Source organism: Sinocyclocheilus rhinocerous, unplaced genomic scaffold, assembly GCF_001515625.1.
Source record: "Sinocyclocheilus rhinocerous isolate Xijiao unplaced genomic scaffold, SAMN03320098_v1.1 scaffold1648, whole genome shotgun sequence".
NCBI lineage: Eukaryota > Metazoa > Chordata > Actinopteri > Cypriniformes > Cyprinidae > Sinocyclocheilus > Sinocyclocheilus rhinocerous.
Window position 1 is genome coordinate 1056372 of NW_015647958.1, and position 20740 is coordinate 1077111.

Below are 20740 nucleotides of genomic sequence, written 5' to 3' on the forward strand. Positions count from 1 at the left end.
AAAGGGGTCATATGATGTTGCTAAAAATAACATTATTTTGTGTGTATTTGGTGTAATGAAATGTTTATGCGGTTTAAGGTTAAAAAACCACATTATTTTCCATATAATGTACATTACTGTTTCTCCTCTATGCCCCGCTTTTCTGAAAAGCGTCAATTTTTTCAAAGCTCATCGGTCTGAAAAGCGAGGTATGCTCTGATTGGCCAGCTATCCAGTGCGTTGTGATTGGCCGAATACCTCAAGCGTGTGACGGAAATGTTACGCCCCTTACCATACCTTACCTTACCAACAACAAGTGCTACTCTACACTGCTCAAAACTCGCGTTTGATGAATCGTCAGTGGCAAATTCTTTAAATATAAAAAACGTACTTACAGTCTGTGAGTCAGAACAGCCGGCATTGTAGTCTACTCTCCCAGGATCAGGAAACAGTCCTCCACAATATCACAATATCAATATGCACTGACCCACGCTGGCTTTGAGGAACTTGCTCCCAATGCGCTGATCCATACCGATGGCTCTGGCCACCTCCTCGACATCAGCGCCAGTGGATTCACACAAGGCAGAGATGGAGTTTATACTACTGATGCGCTGAGCCAGGAATGCATTTGCTGCCTAAAACACACATTATAATTAAAGGAGTTTTACATATCAAATTATGACAGAAATGCTCAGCTTTTTTCTGGCTACAATTCTTATTGGGCTCGTTCTCATCACTCTGATCATTGATTGAATTCTTATATTTAAATCATACATACCAGTTTGGAAAGTTCTGAGGACCAGGTGTTGGTGGTGATTATGCGTGATTTGGGGACCCAGTGCTCATAAACTGCACTGAGAGCACTGATGGCCCTTTGACCCTCTGGAGTCTCATCTCCACCTATCAGGACGCGATCTGGGTCCTTCAGGTCCTTCACTGCTGTACCCTCCGCAAGGAACTCTGGGTTCGAGAGAACCTGTAATCAAAGGTGGGAAAAGGTAATTTATTAACACAGAGGAGCAGTGAACAAATCCCTAAGGTCCACAAATCCAGTTGGTTTATTCACTTGAGAGAGGCAAAAATAGCAACCTTTGTAGAAAATCCCTTTTAAAACAACAGCCTAACCCAGATTATATTTACAAGTAGACGATGGCTGTGTAAAATGTCAAACTAATGTAGAAGCATATTTTCACAACATAAATTAGACAAACAAGTTCCTTTAACTTTTTAATACCCCCACTGTGTCCTATTTGAGTGAATACACACACATATACATACATTTATATACTGTACACACACACACATTACTATTCAGTAGGAGTCCTTAAGATGTTTTTAATGTTTTTTAAGGAAGTCTCTTATGCTCACCAAGGCTGCATATATTTGATATAAAATACAGTAAAAAAACATTACAATTGTGAATTATTACTACAATTTAAAATGACTGTTTTCTATTTCAGTATATTTTAAAATGTAATTTATTTCTGTGATGCCAACGCTAAAGTTTCAGCAGCCATTACTTCAGTTTTTAGTGTCACATGATCTTTCAGAAATTATTCTAATATGCAGATTTGGTGCTCAAGAAATATTTCTTATTATTATCAATGTTTAAAACCGTTGTGCTGCTTAATATTTTTGTGGAAACTGCAAAAACAATTTTTTACAGGATTCTTTGATGAATAGAAAGTTTAAAATAACAACATGTATTTGAAATAGCAAAAAGGTGATTTAAAAAAAAAAAGTGGATGGTGACACTTTACTTTATACAATTATATACAATTGATCCTCAAATTCTGGACTAAATCTCATGGACATTTTTTTTGTCAAGTTCCCCATATATCAGCCGCTCATACAAACACACCTGCAAATTGAGGCTGGGTTTGGTGTTTGCATCAAATATCCTGCGGATGCTCTCAGCTGCACGGACCGGCACCGTGCTCTTCTCCGTAACGATTTTATACCCATCCGACATCTCCACAATCCGCCGTGCACATGCCTCGATAAACTTCAAGTCAGCAGCACGACCTTTGCCCATACCATATGTCTTAGTTGGGGTGTTTACCTGAGCAAAAGAGAAGGATATTTGGGTCAGTGTACAGACCTACATGCAAAACCACATTAAAATAGTTTGTCACACTCACGGAAATGAAGACCAGATCTGCCTCTTTAATGGCAGAGTCGATATCCTTTATACAATTATATACAATTGATCCTCAAATTCTGGACTAAATCTCATGGACATTTTTTTTGTCAAGTTCCCCATATATCAGCCGCTCATACAAACACACCTGCAAATTGAGGCTGGGTTTGGTGTTTGCATCAAATATCCTGCGGATGCTCTCAGCTGCACGGACCGGCACCGTGCTCTTCTCCGTAACGATTTTATACCCATCCGACATCTCCACAATCCGCCGTGCACATGCCTCGATAAACTTCAAGTCAGCAGCACGACCTTTGCCCATACCATATGTCTTAGTTGGGGTGTTTACCTGAGCAAAAGAGAAGGATATTTGGGTCAGTGTACAGACCTACATGCAAAACCACATTAAAATAGTTTGTCACACTCACGGAAATGAAGACCAGATCTGCCTCTTTAATGGCAGAGTCGATATCTGTGGAGAAAAAGAGGTTCTTCCCACGGCAAGACATCACCACTTCATTCAGACCCGGCTACAACAGCAAGAAGAAAAGACCCATTTCATGAAGAATTCTCAAGCATTTCTTTTTGAAATTTGTTGTACTATTCACTTGTTTAAGGGTAAAAATATTTCTAATTAAGAAAATAAATCAGAGTGCACCTTTAACTTGAATGTATATCTTTAACGTTGTTACCTCGTAGATGGGCAGGGTGTCAGAGTTCCAGGCTTTGATCCGGGATTCATTAACATCCACTACTGTTACTGTGATCTCGGGACACATGCTTGCAATGACACTACATGTCGGACCTCCAACATACCCAGCGCCTATACAGCAAATCGTTTTAATCTGAAACATCTGAGAAAAGAGACAGATGGAATCAAGGTTTAAAAAAAAATTAGCCCTTAAATGGTCTGCAACAGATTATGAGACAATTATGAATGGCCGCTTATTAACCATTCAAATAATCTCAAGGCAATTCCTTCTCTTTCACAGAGACCCAGGGCCTCATGAGGCGGTCACTGGTAAGTATCATATTACTGACCCCCTGGGGCTTTATGTAGTGATGAGAAGTTCGGCTCCTTTGCGACGTTCGGTTCTTTTGAACGGTTCATCCCAAAATACGATTCAGCGATTCTTTTATATAATATATATTTAGTGATCCACTAATAAATGCTATTAAAAATAAATCCTAAAATCAGTTAAGTCTCGCGTGTATATTACATTAAGGTAATAAAATGTTTTTAAAGTTTATGTAAAGTAAATTACATTTCAACCCATCAGTACAATCTCACTCATCGTTTCTCTGGTAAATTAGTCAGTGGGTCTTTGACATCACTTCGTGAATGAATCGTTCTGGGCTGCGTTTCCCAAAAGCATCGTAAATTTAAGTACATCGTAGACCCATAGAAACCAATGGAGCTACGATCAATTTAGGCTTACGATGCTTTTGGGAAACGCAGCCCAGAGCGGTTTTGCGAAACAGCAGATCAAAAGATTAATTGAAAAAAAAAAATCCGACTCAAAAGACGAAACCGTTTAAGTTAATTAACGTGTATGGCTCTGCTGTAACAGCCATGAATAAGTTAACTAATAATAAAAAACAGATGATAAAATTTAAAGATAGATAGAAATAACGCAAATTTTGTGTTCGCAAAAACAAGTTTATAACTGTTGCCTGTTGATGCTTTTAACATGTAAAATGTCGTTAAATGATTTATGATTTGATTGCTGATGTTCTCGTGAACATAGGAACTCTTTAACTTAATGATAAAACTGTTTTATCATTTAAAGATTTACAGAATATGATCAGTTTTAGGTTCTGTATTATAGCTTCAATCACAACTTTAAATTCTATGTGATATATATATATAAAAGATTTCAATAGCTATAATACAGACTTACCTCGTCTCACAGTGAAGTTCTTCAGTTAAACACTCTTCTGTGTGACTTGCCAGTATGCAGTCAAGGTTCCTCCGTCTGAGGTGCCTTGTTCCCGAATGAATAAAACTATTATATCCTTGATACATAAACTCACGCAGAACACACACACGTTTACGAACGAACACACACCCACCCACCGGGAGGGGGATAGCAACGTAAACACTTCAGATAAGGGAGGGGACAAACTCTGCTTCCGGGTCATTAAGTCTTTTCAAATTAAGAGTCTCGTTAACCTAAGTAAGCGGTAATCAAAAATAATTTTGACTGTGACTTACACAGAACAAATAAACGTTCATAGACCGAAATGGTTTATTATTGTTATTTAAATCTAATTTAATTAGATAACGTAAAATAAATACGGTAAAACTGATTTCTGGGACATTTCATTTGACATAAATGCCACTAAAGCGAAACATTACGTGTGGAGAACGCAGACGTTTCAGAAGCAGCCAATCAGTGACTGAGAGGTCTCGGTGACGTAACGTCAAAGGAAAGTATTAGTGGTCCTTCTGACGCAGAAATTACTCTCGAGAGTAAAGTCATATCGACAAATTCTAATTAGAAACGTATGAAAGAGACTAACCACCACCAACAAATATTCCCATTCCCATATTTAACGAAAGAAAAACACGTCCTGATGCTATTGTTCGTATTTATTTGTAGTAACCAAAAGTGCATAGATCAAGCCCTTTGTCATAGAGCAGTTTCATTGGAACAGTGTACATACATAGACAGAATTTACATGCCCTGAAATCCACACCACCACCTTAACTGATCTACCCAGAAATCATTAGTCCAGCCAACTGCACCAAGTTGTCCAAGACATTCTAACGTTCTCACAGAACCGAAGAGACAGGAAGTTTGAGTAAGTTACACCAAACTTGAAATGGGGCAGATTTACATCTTCTCTTTAGTGTTTTTCTGGAGCTTTGCATTCTGTACACAACTGTAAAGGTGCCACAACCAAAGTGCTACCGTTTGAAGATTTGCCTTTAAGCGTAACATAAAAGGCAATCTCACTCTTCACAAATATTCCCAATATTCCATAGTACCCAATTTATCTTCTTATTTTGAAAGATTACATTGTTTTTAGATTTTCAACACTGCAATTTGACAGCTACCTATACCATTTGACTAACTGTTTTAGTTAGTATAGCTACATAATGATTCCCGAGCAAATGCAAAAAAAAACTGAGACCAAAGAATGGCATTCAAGTAGCTATGCTAGCAATTGCTCTAGCAATTTTTATACACAAAGGGTAAATAGATTGTCAAAGTCTTCAGGGTGGAGAGGTCTGCTTTAGATCAGCCACCTCTCCGTGGTCAACAGATCCCAGACCATGACAACATCCACACAGCCATGACGTCAAAAGTGATAAGAGCCAAGTAAAAACTGGAATACGCCCATTTCATCATTTCCTCCTGCACAAAAATTTTACTTAAGAAGTGGTCTTGGTCAACCTTAACTCATTTCAATTACATCTGCGTTTAGAATGACTCAATGCAGAGTCAAGGCTCATTCTCCTCCATGGACCAATGACATCATGTCTGTGAAGTCATCATAGCTTTGGAATGTATTGGCTACCACAGGACAAGAAACATTTTCCTCTTCACCTCAGTCTACTCAAAAATAACCCAAATCTTTTGACGACACCCAATTTCTAGGTAACCTTTCCTTTAGATCACAATTCATATTCAGGCTGATCTAGGGCAAATGTCATTATATAGGCCTATATGTCATTTTAACAACTTGTTAAATACCTAATAATGCTTTATAATAAAAATATAATAATAAGAAGAAAAAAATTGAAGACAGAGATATATAAATCCGGGAAAATTTAGACTCCAACAATTTTCACCACTAGGGCAACTTTCTCTTTTTGCTTCCTCTTTTGAAATGTAACACGTTGTAGAAACACCTTGTTATGCATGTGGCTGTCTAGATCAGCCCCCCTCATCGGACTAAAGAATCTGGAATCTGAAACACTGACAGATGATTAAGGAAACTAATAAGTTATATTAGCCACAGTAGCTGATCAGGTGGAAGCTGGATTAAAAGATCAAATCTTTTGCAGTGGAAAAACCTCTAGTCCACAGGAGGTGCTGGTGGTTCTCTGCCATGATTCTAAATGAGAAGAAAAAATTCCATCCAGTGACTACAGGAATTACAATTCAAGGATTAATGTAAATTAACAGTGTTGAGTTGCTTCACTTTCTGATTACTGCTATTTCACTGTACTGGTCATTTACACACTACTGACCAAACGTCATTTTTTTTTATGTTTTTGAAAGAATTCTCTTTTGTTGACCAAGGCTGCATTTATTTGATTGAAATACAGTAAAGCAGTACTATTGTGAAATATTATTAAAGTTTTATTTTAATATATTTAAAAATGTCATTCACTCCTGTGATGGCAAAGCTGAATTCTCAGCAGCTATTCCTCCAGTCTTCAGTATCACATGATCCTTCAGAAATCATTCTAATATGCAGAGTTGGTCCTCAAGTAATATTTTTTATCATTATCAATCTTGAAAACTGTTTTTGCTGCTTAATATTTTTGTGGTAACAGTTAAACAATACCATTTAAGTTCGGGGTAAGTGAGAAATTAATACTTTTATTCAGCAAGAACACATTAAATCCATCAAAAGTGACAGTAAAGACATTTATAATGTTACAAAGCATTTGTTTTCCAAATACATGTTGTTCTTTTACATTTTCTATTCATCAAAGAATCTCGAAAAAATGCATCATGATTTCCACAAAAATATTAAGCAGCAAAAACTGTTTTCAACATTGATAAAAATAAGAACTATTAATTAAATTGTAATCATATTTCACTGTATTAATGCTTATCTGTATTTTTAATCAAATAAGCAGTTTTGTAGAGCATAGAGACTTTTTAAAATTATTTTTTTAAAGTAATTATTCCAAACTTTTGTCCGCTAATGTAAGTGATAACTCACACAGTTTGACCATCATTATATTATCTGTCATGACTTACACCATGGGGACCGGAGGGCTTGCTGCTGGCTGAAGGACCTCTCAAGCTGGCTGGGCGGAACAAGAAGAGCATGAGAGCTAGAACTAGCCATCCCATAATAATCATGGGTAGAGTGATGTCCCCTTCTACCGAGGAGTTGGGGCCTGGCACTGCACACACAAGACTCAAATGTTAGAAAATATAACAGAATATGTGCTATCGTGTGATATGCTTTTGTTTTGGACACACAGACTTACTGTCCTGAAGGCACTCTGTGTCTGTACAGTAGGACTGGGACTGCCTCAGCTTGGAAATTAATCACAAAGAAAATATTTGATCAAAAAGGCTAATTAAAAAAACATACCCTATGACAACATTGCGTGTGTATGTGGACGTGGGCTTCTACATTACATTAGTTCATAAAACATTAAAGGCAGAGTAAGCGATTTCTTGTAGCCAATGTTGATATTTGAAATCACCAAAACAAACACGCCCCTACCCCAAAAGGGTCTTGCCCCTATTTTGATAGCTCCGCCCCACACATACGTACGCAACCCAGGCAACGATTAGTTCTGTGAAACAAAGTATATTTCATTTCAAATGCTTGTTAAAAAAAAATACTTCAAATAGCTGAATCAAATGAATGTTATTCCTGGGCTGATCCAAGTGAACCAAAGCACTAGCGCCATCTACTGGCCATTTATTTAAACTACAAAAGCAGAATTATTATAGCAACACCTATAGCGTAATTTTTTCAAGATAAAATAACCTCATAAAGATATGTAGTTACATAGTCCACTACAGCTCTTAAAAACTACCATTGGAACATACAAAGATTGGCACACATCCAACTGAAATTATTTACTGAAATTAAATGGATTTCTACACCATTACGAAACAAACATTTTGGCAATTATTTATTAGAACCATAGCTTCATTAGCCAGTGTGAAATTCATTCAATTATAACTCTTTCTCTCTATTATATATTTTTTTAAAAATCCTGACAATACTATTCCAAAGGAATCACAAGAAATATACACAATAATGTTATTTGGATAAAACTAAGTAAATGGAGGTTAAGTCAATTTCAGGGCAAAATCAATTTTGTTCAAGGTTGTTTACAATAATACTGAAATTATTAAACTTCTGTTTTATGTTCATTTATAAATGCACATGATCAATAAGTAAAAATAAAATTCAAAAGATCAATTTCTATTTGCACTTCTGGAATAAGCAAATGCAAGTTGTATTATATATTATACAAGTTATGTATATAATAATATTTGAAATGCTGATCTGGAAAAGAGAGAGAAAAGGAGATGAAGAACTTACCAGGCTGATGAGTCTCCTCATGGCATGTTCATGAGAGCAGATGCACTCACAGGGGTCAAACCCTCCCTCTGCCATCCTCTCCTGAATAAGACAGGATTCACAAACATTCCAAAAAATGTATAAAAATTACAAACACTAATAATATTCAATTATTTTAAACACACACAGAGACTCAAATACTGAATGGGTGTGGTGAATTATAATGGCTTCACATGTGAAGGATGTCAGCATGACTCACATTTGAAATCCAAATAAGCACAAAGCTGTGGTAGGCTTCTTTAAATAGGTTACCTAATGGACTGACAATGTTGTAAAGTTAACAATCTAGACTAAAAACTGTATGATATTTAGACTGCTACTCCTCTCCCAAGCTTCATCTAATGCAGTGGGTTTTTTTTTTAATTCGTTAAAGTTTGTGGATAAAAAAATCTGTTTGAGTACTTGATAAACCATGACATAAACTGTAAATAAATACATTTCAGCCTCATATTGACCCACGTCACACGAAGAATTGACGATTTAATGACAAATACGTTGGAGTAAAAATTTCTTTCCAAGTTTTAATTTATATTACACAAATTGAAAATTCCCATATGTGAATTACACAGTTAAAAATTAATATGAGTAAAATTGTAATTATTGCATTAGTATGTTTCAGTGAGATGCTGTGATGGTTGTCATTCGCTCTGAGTCTGAACTGCACGCTCCTGTTAAATCAACTTCGCGCGACTGAAGTGAGTGTAACGTTAGCCTACTCATTAATTCCTAAATCGAATACTGCAGTAAAAAAAAAAAATCGCATTCCTAAACATTTGTTTGCCACAGCAATTAGGTCCAACATCATCTAGACGTAGTAGCCTAATGCTTTCAAAACTGCACTGTTTTGTTCCGTGTGTTTAAATAACTGAAAGTATTTAGCATTTTAGGCATGACTGAATCTCGGAAACTGTAAACAAATGAAAGGAAACCCAAATCAGGTTTGCTGGAACAAGGAAGTTTACTCACAAACAGTGAATTACCACACTAATTTTCCACAAAATAATGCGAACGCTTGATAGACCTTTGATGCAAATGTCTTGTTCTATCAGTTGGCTAGGTTTTTTCGTAACTTGGTTCGGTTTTGTTTGCTTCCTCTTCGACTCAACCGGCTGACTTCAAAAACATGTCTATTTGAACACTAAAAACGTATAAACCCACTCATAAACACACAAAATATTAAGTAATAGTCTATACAATAAACAAAGAATAAAAAGTAATGCTTTCCCATCGTGAGATGCCGAAAATAGGCTATTCTTGCTTAAAGCATTTTGCAGTGTTATTTGGGATATTAGCGTCTTCAATGTTTATTTATTCAGTAAAGCAGTGTAAATGTTTTAGCCTAATAGAGACAGCATTTTAAAAAACAAACAAAAAAAAAATACATGAATAAGATTTTTACCCAAGTGCAAAACAAACCAGATTTGGATAGACAGATGTCTTACCGATGACTTCGACAACTCACTCGAAGAGATTTAAAACCATTCGCTTCAAACCAGGAGGACCGAAATGTGAATATTGACCCCTGAGAGTCTCCGCCAGCTCAGGCCAAATCCAGTGCAAATGCTCCCTTGTGTACACTGGTGTTTGGCAATGGGCCCCAGCTCCGGCTGATGTTCAGTCTGTGTTTTGATAAGGATCAGGGAAGCAAAAATTAGGAATGTTACTATAGCGAAGGCTCGGTTCATGAATGGTAAAGAGCTTGCGCTGGCGTTGATTTGTATCTGTCCTGAGGCGTCCAATTGCGCAGCCTAATTATTATTCATGAGGTAAGTCTTCAGCGCGTCAACGTCTACATTTCAGCCAATCAGCAAGGCGAACTGGACGAACATAACACCTAATATATTAATATACAGAAGGGAAGCCTTTGCCATAGTAGGATTGGTACATTGATGTGGTGGAACTAACAGATGAGAGCCACGTCGCTACATGACGTGAAATGTCGCATGTTTTGGTAAACACTGAAATGGCGTTACATTACTCATCGTTCGCAAAGCGTACCATCTATTCATTGGATATCGGCATTTTGCTGGCTGAGTGTAAATAATGAAATGTATATTTGCAGTTCACATCACTGCTAGTCACAGAAGTGTGTCTGTGTGAATGAAGTGTGTCTGTGTGCTCTTAATCTAAGAAAATGCAAGCTCATCATCGTCACTCAGCCCCATCTAAACTGCAAAGGGTTGTGCACATAGAAATGAACAGCAACTTTGGACAATATTTTGAAAAATAATGAAGGCTACACTAACATGAAATGAAGACTCATCTCAGTAGCCTAATGAGTCTTACCAGAATTTAGGATAAAATTATTGAAATCATGTTGTATTAACAGTGAAAACCCGCCAATAATCATGGTTTATGTAGTGTTAGTGATAGTAAGAGTAAATAGTCTATTTATGTGCATAATTTCTGAATTTCTGGTCCTATTCCCCCAACCACAAGGCAATGGTGGCATCAGAAATACTTGTAATTCTGATTTGCTGCAAATACATAATTGTGTTAGAAACAATAGCTTGCAAACTTTCACTGAATCAATACAGAATATAATCTGAAGTGACACCGATTATATACTGTATATTTTAAATGTTTTTAGATATTTTAAATGTGTTGAATTATTATTTAAAGTTTTTTTACAGTTTAGCAATTATATTACTGTCTATTATTGTAATATTGTTTTTGCATTTTTAAACTATTTATAGTAGTATTATGCCTCAATTGAAATATTAAATGTGCATATCCAGGAAAATAATGTTCTTATTTAATAAAATATGCTTTATTTTACATGGTGTGAAAGGTCACATAACCAGCTGAATACTGAAAAAAAAATATTGAAAATGAATCATGGCTGATTGCAAATAAAGCATTTCTATTGAACTGCATTCTGTGGAAGGGAAAGGAAAGCTTTGGGGAAATCAGAAATTGTGTGTAAATGTCCTAAATGCATCTAACATCCCAAAGAAAACGTTGCATTTGGTAAAAACTGAAAGTAAACTTAGTTCTTGTGAGTTATTTGTGACTTGCTAAATGTGCTTGGATTATGAAAAATTCATACTAAATTTCCCCTTTAAATACAAATTAAAACTCTTTTGGTATACAGTGGGATCATGCAATGGCAAACTACTTGATTTTGTAGAGTGAATTTGCACTTGCTATTTACTTTAATGTCACCCCAACACATCAGAACAACAAATGACATGTCTTATAATATTGACATGTTATTATTATTATTATTTAAAAATAGAAAAATACATATAATGCTACATGCATGCAACTACTTTTAATGTGCATTGCATCAAAACAATCTTTACTGTCTGCTTTTCATAACCCGAGAGAGCTTACTTGTTACTTAGATGAGTGATATCTTGGTGTGTGAGTGGATGATTAAAGTGAGAGAGTGAATAAGTGATTGAGCAATAGAGAGAAGGACCTATACAATTATAGACTAGTCTTATAGGTTCATATGCCTGCACTCCAGACAGTTCTGGCAGGCTGCATTTTTTTTTTTTTAACCAAGACAAGTTTGTTTTATTAGACTTTTATTAGACTATTCTGGAAACTGCTATACAACTCTCCCTCTTGTAATGCATTGTTTGACAGACCAAATCCATGATGAATATATTATGAATCATTTTTCTAAAATGCTTTGCAAACAATAACTATTTACTTTAAAACCAGTCATTTCACAATGAGCTTAATCTCTGAAAATGCAGTATGTTTGGCAGAAATTTGTATAAAAAGTATTAAGAGTAAGAGTAATACTGGCCTTTGGATGCTAATTAATAATAATTCCTAAGAAACATTTATGTTGTACATACAATCCAGTGTCTTATTACCATTCTATGGTTTTATTATAGAGGGGCAATTACAGTCTTCTTCAACTGTTAAAACATTCACAAATATAAACATGAGATGCTTTTAAAGCAAAGTATAATATAGGTATCATACAAATCAATACAAATATTCATGTTAAGTGAGACTTCTTCTTGCTTAGAATAAGTTTTTGATTTTGGATGTCAAAATAAAATCCACGATAGACACAGGGAAGACACATTTATATGGTTACAGCCAGAGTGTATATATAAAATATATAATCCATTATGTGCACTACTGTTTAAACATTTGGGGTTGGTAAGAAAGATTTTTTTTAATGTTATTGGAAGGTTTTATGGTCACCAAGCTACACTGTGTTTTATTTGATCTAAAACACAGTAAAAATAGAAATACCATGAAAAATGTATACAATTTGTCTTCTATTTTAATATATTTGTGTAAAAAAATAATTATTAGTTCCTGTGATGACAAAAAATGTTCAGCAGCCATTACTCCAGTTTTCAGTGTCACATGATTCTTCTGAAATCTAATAATATGCTTCAGAAATTCTAATATGCTATTTTGGTGCTCAATAAACAATACTTACTATTATCAATGCTGAAAACAGCTGTGATGCTCAATGTTGTTGTTGAAACTGTGATGCATTTTCCCCCAGGATTCTTTGATGAAAAGTTGGAAAAGAAAAAAAAAACTGCTTGTTTGCAGTCACTTTTCAGTTTAATGAATTATTGCAGAATAAAAATAGTCATTTCAAGTAAATAAATAAATAAATAAACTCAACTTTTTGAATGGTTGTGTAATTAAACACATTGTGGGTTACATTCTAAAAGTTTTAATTTATATTTCATATAATTCGTTTATGCCTATTTACTATTGACTTGTTAATTACAAATATTATAGGCCTAACATCTTAGCAAAAACAGTGCAGAGGTGAGGATGGACACTTGGACGTATGTGATTTGGACGTGGGAGTGAAACATATCCACGCTGTAGAAGCACGATATCATCTGACAGCACCACGCCATATAGGACTGATACTAGACCTGGATGCATTCTGGATCTGTCAAGAGCTCTGCTTTTCTGCTGCGTAATATCACTACCTGCTTCAACAAAGAGGACAAACGCTGTGTTCTAGTGTAGTGTTTGAGTTTTCCAGACTCTCATTGTGCTCGCCAGTGTTTGTACTGGAGCTCAGTGAACTGTTTTAGGAGAGAGAGAGACAGAGAGAGAGAGAGAGAGAGAGAGAGAGAGAGAGAGAGAGAGGGGAGAGGGGGGAGAGAGAGGGGAGTGGAGGAGAGGGAGAGGTGTGAAAGTGAAGCACTATCACTGGAGGCTCAAAAACAGCGGAAGAGAGAAAGAGAGGGAGTGATAGAGAGAGGAATCAATCAGCCATGGCAAATATCGCTGTGCAGAGGATCAAGCGAGAGTTCAAAGAAGTGCTGAAAAGCGAAGAGGTTTGCAAAACGTTACTTTACTCTATTTTCCTGCCCGTTAAGAGCAAACAAAAGGACTTTTGGGGAAAACGTCCAGAAGCCAGTGAGCTAGCTTAGCCTGCTAAGCTAATGTTAGCATGAACTGTCATATGATGTGTCCTTTATATACGGAAGTCTTACATCTGACAAATGTGTTTCCTTTGATATTTTAAGACGAAAGCCTTGACCGAAATGTGAAAACCATTTATGGACATATCAAAGTACCACTAGATTCTTGACTGCACACGCCGTTCTTTAGCCATTAAGCTAACTTGCTATTTGACATAGTTAGCCTGCTAGCTGCTTCACTAACCCCTCTTTAGTGTGTTATAATATTAGCACTCGTGTTTGTCGCCTATTAAGGTATTCTTCCTCTTTTTTTTTTTTTAAATACTTTTTACTGGTCGTGTCCAGACATGTTTGCTGTGTTAGTGTCAGTTAGCAGGACTGTTAGACTGTTTAAGTAGTTTTCAGTAGTGCAGCACTATGGTTGTTTCAAAATCCATTGAGTTGCCTACCTAGACAACATTTTTGGGAACCACAGGCCCCTTTCATGCTGTCTACCTAGGCTGCTCATTGTTTTGAAACAGTCCCACCACTTAATTGGTCACTTCTTTGTTCTGGGCAGCTGAAGTAAAGAAACAACCTTGTTTGACTAACTAAAGGCTTGTTTCTGCCGTTTTGTCCTGATCCCAGTTATATTAAATGCACAAAGGTTAACTGGGTTAATAATCCTTTTTCCTGTTTCTATTTTTGTTCTACTTTATAACAGACAAGTAAAAATCAAATAAAAGTAGATCTGGTGGATGAAAACTTCACAGAGTTAAAGGGAGAAATAGCAGGACCACCAGACACACCGTATGAAGGTAGTGAGGCTATTTTCATCAGTCTTCTCTATTGCTGACATGATGTTTGCAGATACATTAATGTTCTGGTTAAGATTATAATTTACAAGCTTTTTTTCACCATAGGGGGCAGATACCAGCTAGAAATCAAGATACCTGAAACATATCCTTTTAATCCACCCAAGGTAATATTTTACATCTTTATTTGATGTTTTAGTAATATTAGTGATTGCAGTTAATATTTAAGGTAAAATCAGTCTGAAGTGTTTATAAGTAAATCAGGATTTTCAATAGCAGACTTGATATTACCTATCAGGAATTGATTAGGTTTTTAATAGTGGGTCTTGCATTTCTTAATGGAGCCAGGTGATCAAAGACACAACTATGTTCACTTAATAAAAAATATCAAAAACAAAGAACTTACCAACTTACACTTGCTAAATTGTTAGCACCATTTGAAATCTGTAGAGGGAGGAGAATTGTTCAGTTCCCCTGCTGGATTAAACACATTTTTATTAAATAAAGTACAACTTCAATTCTGTCCCAGTGGATATATGAACAGGAGCAGGATCTCATTTGGTTACAATTAAGTGATTTTACTGACCTGATTAAAGGCTGTAATACACTACATAACTTTTGCCCAGATTTTAAGGTTTAAAGTCTGGAGAAGTCAAAGCTAGTTGCTTAAAATCAGAACCAGTCTGCAGATTTTGGCCAGTCGGAGTTGACAGATTTCACAGACGAATGTGTAGTGTATGATGGACACAGACTTTTTTTTTAGCTTCAGACTATGATTCCATCTATTTGCAAGATACAGTATCAAACATATTTGATATTTTGAAATATTATAAAAACACATTGTTTCCGTTTGTCATGTCTACTTGCAACAAGGCACATGTTTGAGTGAATTTTTGTTTGTAACAACTTGAACGTCTGTTAGTGTGTGATTAGCAGTCCTTTAGTGTAGTTTCTCTCCGTTATCCTTTACAAAAGTTGGCAAGTGTATGACGACTAGTGTTTTAAAGTCTTTTCAGTTGTGTAGTGTATTCCATCCTGAACTGGACCAACACTTGACTTGATTAACAAAGCAGTGAAGAACTATTTTCTGTGGTAACTGAACCTAATCAAGCAGTAACAAACTACTACTGTGTCTAACATTATCTAAAAATACCTGCATGTGCTAAATTTGACTGTAAACATAGAGATAACAACAGAAACTTGTAATAAAAATTAAATAACCATAATTACTGAAGATTTTAACTACTTATGGAGACATGAAGACTGCGTGCAGAAAATAAAACTGCACAGAAAAATTTCAGATAATTAAAATTTTTATTTACCAATGAAAAGATTAAAGACTAAAGGGGGGAAATGTCATATCAGGGTTAGAGCCCTGCATTTCAGCCCGGGCCCAACGGGCCCCGACTTCTTTACGCCCCTAGGGCCGGGCATCGGGCCAATTTTCACGTCGTAGTTCAGACGCGGGCCGGGCCTCGGGCCTGCTTTAGGCTTCTCCTTATTTTTTATATTTTAAACATCCATCAATTAGTGATAAAAAAAAAATTGCCGCATTGGTGGAAATAGCACGAGACCGTGCTACTGTCAAAAGCGGCTCGACGGTGTTTAGTGTCCCGCAGCAGCAGCGAGTGCCGTCAGCGCAGCTGGAAGAGTTCCGCGTTCAAATGCACGCAATAGGCTAAAGCTTGCCACAAAGCCCCAGCAAAAGTAATTACCATGAATGTGTCAGGGGGAAATAGTAAGGAGATATTTGAATTATTTACTAATAAACTAGTGTTTTCTGAGTCCGTGTCGCAAGGATGAAGTTGCCGATCCTGACTCGCCATCTCCTCATTAGACGCTCTTTTAGAGAGAAGTGCATCTTAACGGATTATGATTATAATGAAAGAGTTTTTGTTTTCGATTTGTTTTATTTCGTTAAGTAGTAATTTAAAGCTTTCTGTGAGGCATGTATTCACTGAGTTTCGGTTCATTTTTGTGAAACACTCCTGTTCAAGACAGAGACGGCAGAAAGCGCACCGTGTTTGTTTTCTTTATTTTATAAAAGCACAATGTTTTGTTGATATTGTGAGTGCACACAAATAAAAGTAGACCCTTTACAGTTCCGAATAATGTATTACTCTCACCTTTATGAGCAAAAATGACGGCATATTTTAAGTTGTTTCCACTGAAAAAAAAATGCAAGTCATCACGCTGACGCCTCCATGTCCTGCAAAGCACACTTTAGCTTCCACTCTCCACACAAACGATTGGATACAGTGCACATTTATCTAGGTTTAACATTTAAACATTGTTATATGCTTGAACTGTTTTATATCTATAGAGTCGTGATGATTTGAGAAGGCTAAATTGATAAAACATAGGCTATGATCAGCTCACTGTCTGCCACTGGCCGCTTGGTCATTACTTTAAAAAACAAAAACGTATATTTAATGAACAAAAAATGCTCCAAACGTTTTTCTAAATTAACTTAAAAAAAACGAAATGAAATATAATCACTCACTTTGCCATTACATACAAAACTGAACTATTTTAATAGCTGAAACAGTAGTATAAGCTGTTTTGGGAGAAGGGGGAAAAAAAGACGGGATCGGGATGGTAATTCTGATAAGCTTATGGACACGGGGCGGGCCAGGGCCGGGCTAGGGCCTAAATTTGAGGCCCGTGCAGAGCTCTAATCAGGGTAATAATTCAAGCTAATTTGTTTTGTTTTATGCAAGAGTTTTTTTTTTTTTTTTGCAGGTATGATCAATTATGATTTAATGTTGACTTGATTTGAAAGATCATAGGACTTTGAAGTTAAAATATATTTTTCCTACATGTTTTTCAGGTGCGGTTTATTACTAAGATCTGGCATCCCAATATAAGTTCAGTTACTGGGGCAATATGTTTGGACATTTTAAAAGACCAGTGGTGAGTGCTTATAATTAATGATCATGACAGGTGTAGTTTACTGTCATCAATGTGTTTCACACAGTTTTATTTCCCCAATTACTGTTGTACTTTCTCTTTCCTGTTCCCTTTTCTGTACTCTTTCTTCATCTCCTCTGTATTCTGTCTTCACTTCCTGTGCACAGGGCTGCTGCTATGACTCTGCGAACAGTTCTGCTCTCACTACAGGCTCTGTTAGCTGCAGCAGAGCCAGATGATCCTCAAGACGCTGTGGTAGCCAATCAGGTACACATGCATGTCTGAATGAGAACGTACAATAACAAAGCATTGCAAACCTTTCAACTACGTTACTGTTGTTGTTTTTTGCAGTATAAGCAGAATCCAGAAATGTTCAAACAAACCGCTCGTCTCTGGTCTCACGTTTACGCTGGAGCTCCCGTGTCCAGTCCCGAGTACACACGCAAAATAGACAAACTTTGTGCAATGGGCTTTGACAAAGTAAGTACTGAAAGTGGACAGCTGGTAGTGTGGTTAAAAATTCAGATGCACAGACTACAGCAGGGGTTTGCAACCTTAGGGACATGGGACACTATTGGCATGTGTTGCCTTTAACTTTCAGCACATTACTTAATATAAATAAGAAATGACCACTGTCAGTGAGGTTTTAAACTGGTCATATATGATCTTTAACGATCAATACAATGATAGTGGCTTGTGAATAGCAAAATTTATTTAATTAAAAAATTTTTTTTAAAGGGAATCCTACTTGAATTGAATTTGAGGTGTACTAGAATAGGTTTTTATGCTTGATTGTTCCAAAAAAAAAAAAAAAATTATTATTTTTGACATTTAACGTTATTGCAGCACCTCTCTTCTCGGTCTGTCTCGAACGCTCTCTGTATTTCATTTTTGGGCGAAAACCTGTGCAATCACAAATAAAGGGTTTTGGAACAGGGTTTGGAAACAGTAATATCTATGCATTTTTATGCCCGAGTCCTCTTTACAAACAACTCAAAAACTAAAAATTCAGACCTTTTAAAGCGATTTTTGAAAAAGAAAAAAAAACTATAGGACGTGGACCATCAGTTGTTAATTGAATGGTGGCAGATCTTAAAGTGAGTGTGCATTCAATTGCCAGGTTTTCTTTTGTTCATTTTCAAATAACTTTAAAATCTAAATCAAATGTTACTTTAGTAATTGTCCTTTTGTTTACAAACCAAAATTTTTTTGTTCAAGGGTAATCACATATGCCTGCCAGCCACAGTGCTACTTGCCAAAAAGTACCAAGTTATTAATGAACAAAAACAGAATAAAAATAACTTTTTGACACTTACAGTGGGTACGGAAAGTATTCAGACCCCCTTAAATTTTTCACTCTTTGTTATATTGCAGCCATTTGCTAAAATCATTTAAGTTAATTTTTTTTCCTCATTAATGTACACACAGCACCCCATATTGACAGAAAAACACAGAATTGTTGACATTTTTGCAAATTTATTAAAAAAGAAAAACTGAAAAATGCTCAGTATTTAGTAGAAGCACCCATTTGATCTAATACAGCCATGAGTCTTTTTGATGCAACAAGTTTTTCACACCTGGACTTGGGGATCCTCTGCCATTCCTCCTTGCAGATCCTCTCCAGTTCTGTCAGGTGGGATGGTAAACGTTGGTGGACAGCCATTTTTAGGTCTCTCCAGAGATGCTCAATTGGGTTTAAGTCAGGGCTCTGGCCGGGCCATTCAAGAACAGTCACAGAGTTGTTGAGAAGCCACTCCTTCGTTATTTTAGCGGTGTGCTTAGGGTCATTGTCTTGTTGGAAGGTAAACCTTAGTTCCAGTCTGAGGTCCTGAGCACTCTGGAGAAGGTTTTCGTCCAGGATATCCCTGTACTTGGCCGCATTCATCTTTCCCTCGATTGCAACCAGTGCAACCAGTCCTGCAGCTGAAAAACACCCCCACAGCATGATGCTGCCACCACCATGCTTCACTGTTGGGACTGTTGGGACTGTGTGCCTGGTTTTCTCCACACATACCACTTAGAATTAAGGCCAAAAAGTTCTATCTTGGTCTCATCAGACCAGAGAATCTTATTTCTCACCATCTTGGAGTCCTTCAGGTGTTTTTTAGCAAACTCCATGCAGGCTTTCATGTGTCTTGCACTGAGGAGAGGCTTCCGTCGGGCCACTCTGCCATAAAGCCCCGACTGGTGGAGGGCTGCAGTGATGGTTGACTTTCTACAACTTTCTCCCATCTCCCGACTGCATCTCTGGAGCTCAGCCACAGTGATCTTTGGGTTCTTCTTTACCTCTCTCACCAAGGCTCTTCTCCCCCGATAGCTCAGTTTGGCCAGACGGCCAGCTCTAGGAAGGGTTCTGGTCATCCCAAACGTCTTCCATTTAAGGATTATGGAGGCCACTGTGCTCTTAGGAACCTTAAGTGCAGCAGAAATTTTTTTGTAACCTTGGCCAGATCTGTGCCTTGCCACAATTCTGTCTCTGAGCTCTTCAGGCAATTCCTTTGACCTCATGATTCTCATTTGCTCTGACATGCACTGTGAGCTGTAAGGTCTTATATAGACAGGTGTGTGGCTTTCCTAATCAAGTCCAATCAGTATAATCAAACACAGCTGGACTCAAATGAAGGTGTAGAACCATCTCAAGGATGATCAGAACAAATGGACAGCACCTGAGTTAAATATATGAGTGTCACAGCAAAGGGTCTGAATACTTAGGACCATGTGATATTTCAGTTTTTCTTTTTTAATAAATCTGCAAAAATGTCAACAAATCTGTGTTTTTCTGTCAATATGGGGTGCTATGTGTACATTAATGAGGAAAAAAAATTAACTTAAATGATTTTAACAAATGGCTGCAATATAACAAAGAGTGAAAAATGTAAGGGGGTCTGAATACTTTCCGTACCCACTGTAACCTCTAAATATGGTGGTTTTTTTCTGGCGGTATTTTGTGATTTATGGAGCGATTAAAAGAGAGATCCCCTCAGTAAAAGCCTTTAACTCTAATATGTAAAAAAAAAATTGGACCAGGCTTTATGCAATGTTCAGTTTATTATTCTGGAAATATATGCAAATGAGTGCATATTTAATTAGATAATGCAACGTTTGCATATGTGAACATAATGTTACAGAAAACTTAAAGGCTTCATTTGGCCAAAAAATTTAAATTGTCATCATTTCCTTACATCAAGTTGTTCCAAACCTGTATGAGTTTCTTTGTTCTGTTGTGCACAAAAGAAGATATTTTGAAGAATGTT

The 20740-nt window shown here is 36.6% G+C and overlaps 3 protein-coding genes across 3 annotated transcripts in view; 1 reads left to right on the top strand and 2 right to left on the bottom strand.

The window, feature by feature from the left end:
- Positions 1 to 4208, bottom strand: part of ugdh (UDP-glucose 6-dehydrogenase) — a 10953-nt gene extending 6745 nt beyond the window's left edge. The window contains exons 1-6 of the mRNA XM_016513968.1: positions 4021 to 4208; positions 2812 to 2973; positions 2548 to 2649; positions 2268 to 2468; positions 758 to 955; positions 467 to 614 (exon numbers count right to left, since the gene is read on the bottom strand). Coding sequence (XP_016369454.1) covers positions 467 to 614; positions 758 to 955; positions 2268 to 2468; positions 2548 to 2649; positions 2812 to 2973 — 811 coding nt within the window. The 5' untranslated portion in view covers positions 4021 to 4208. The remainder of the gene's footprint in view (positions 1 to 466; positions 615 to 757; positions 956 to 2267; positions 2469 to 2547; positions 2650 to 2811; positions 2974 to 4020) is intronic.
- A 489-nt stretch (positions 4209 to 4697) lies between these two features.
- smim14 (small integral membrane protein 14) lies at positions 4698 to 10145 on the bottom strand. The gene is made up of 6 exons (XM_016513967.1): positions 9856 to 10145; positions 8375 to 8455; positions 7299 to 7347; positions 7063 to 7211; positions 6144 to 6184; positions 4698 to 6037 (listed from the first exon to the last, which is right to left on the bottom strand). Exons 2-5 carry the CDS (start codon positions 8447 to 8449, stop codon positions 6146 to 6148), a joined length of 312 nt encoding a protein of 103 aa, XP_016369453.1. The 5' UTR covers positions 8450 to 8455; positions 9856 to 10145; the 3' UTR covers positions 4698 to 6037; positions 6144 to 6145.
- Positions 10146 to 13550: 3405 nt separating this feature from the next.
- ube2kb (ubiquitin-conjugating enzyme E2Kb (UBC1 homolog, yeast)) overlaps positions 13551 to 20740 on the top strand; it is a 14276-nt gene continuing 7086 nt past the window's right edge. Inside the window, exons 1-6 of the mRNA XM_016513971.1 lie at positions 13551 to 13695; positions 14486 to 14579; positions 14685 to 14743; positions 17407 to 17489; positions 17654 to 17753; positions 17838 to 17966. Of these exons, the coding sequence (XP_016369457.1) occupies positions 13633 to 13695; positions 14486 to 14579; positions 14685 to 14743; positions 17407 to 17489; positions 17654 to 17753; positions 17838 to 17966 (528 nt within the window). The 5' untranslated portion in view covers positions 13551 to 13632. The remainder of the gene's footprint in view (positions 13696 to 14485; positions 14580 to 14684; positions 14744 to 17406; positions 17490 to 17653; positions 17754 to 17837; positions 17967 to 20740) is intronic.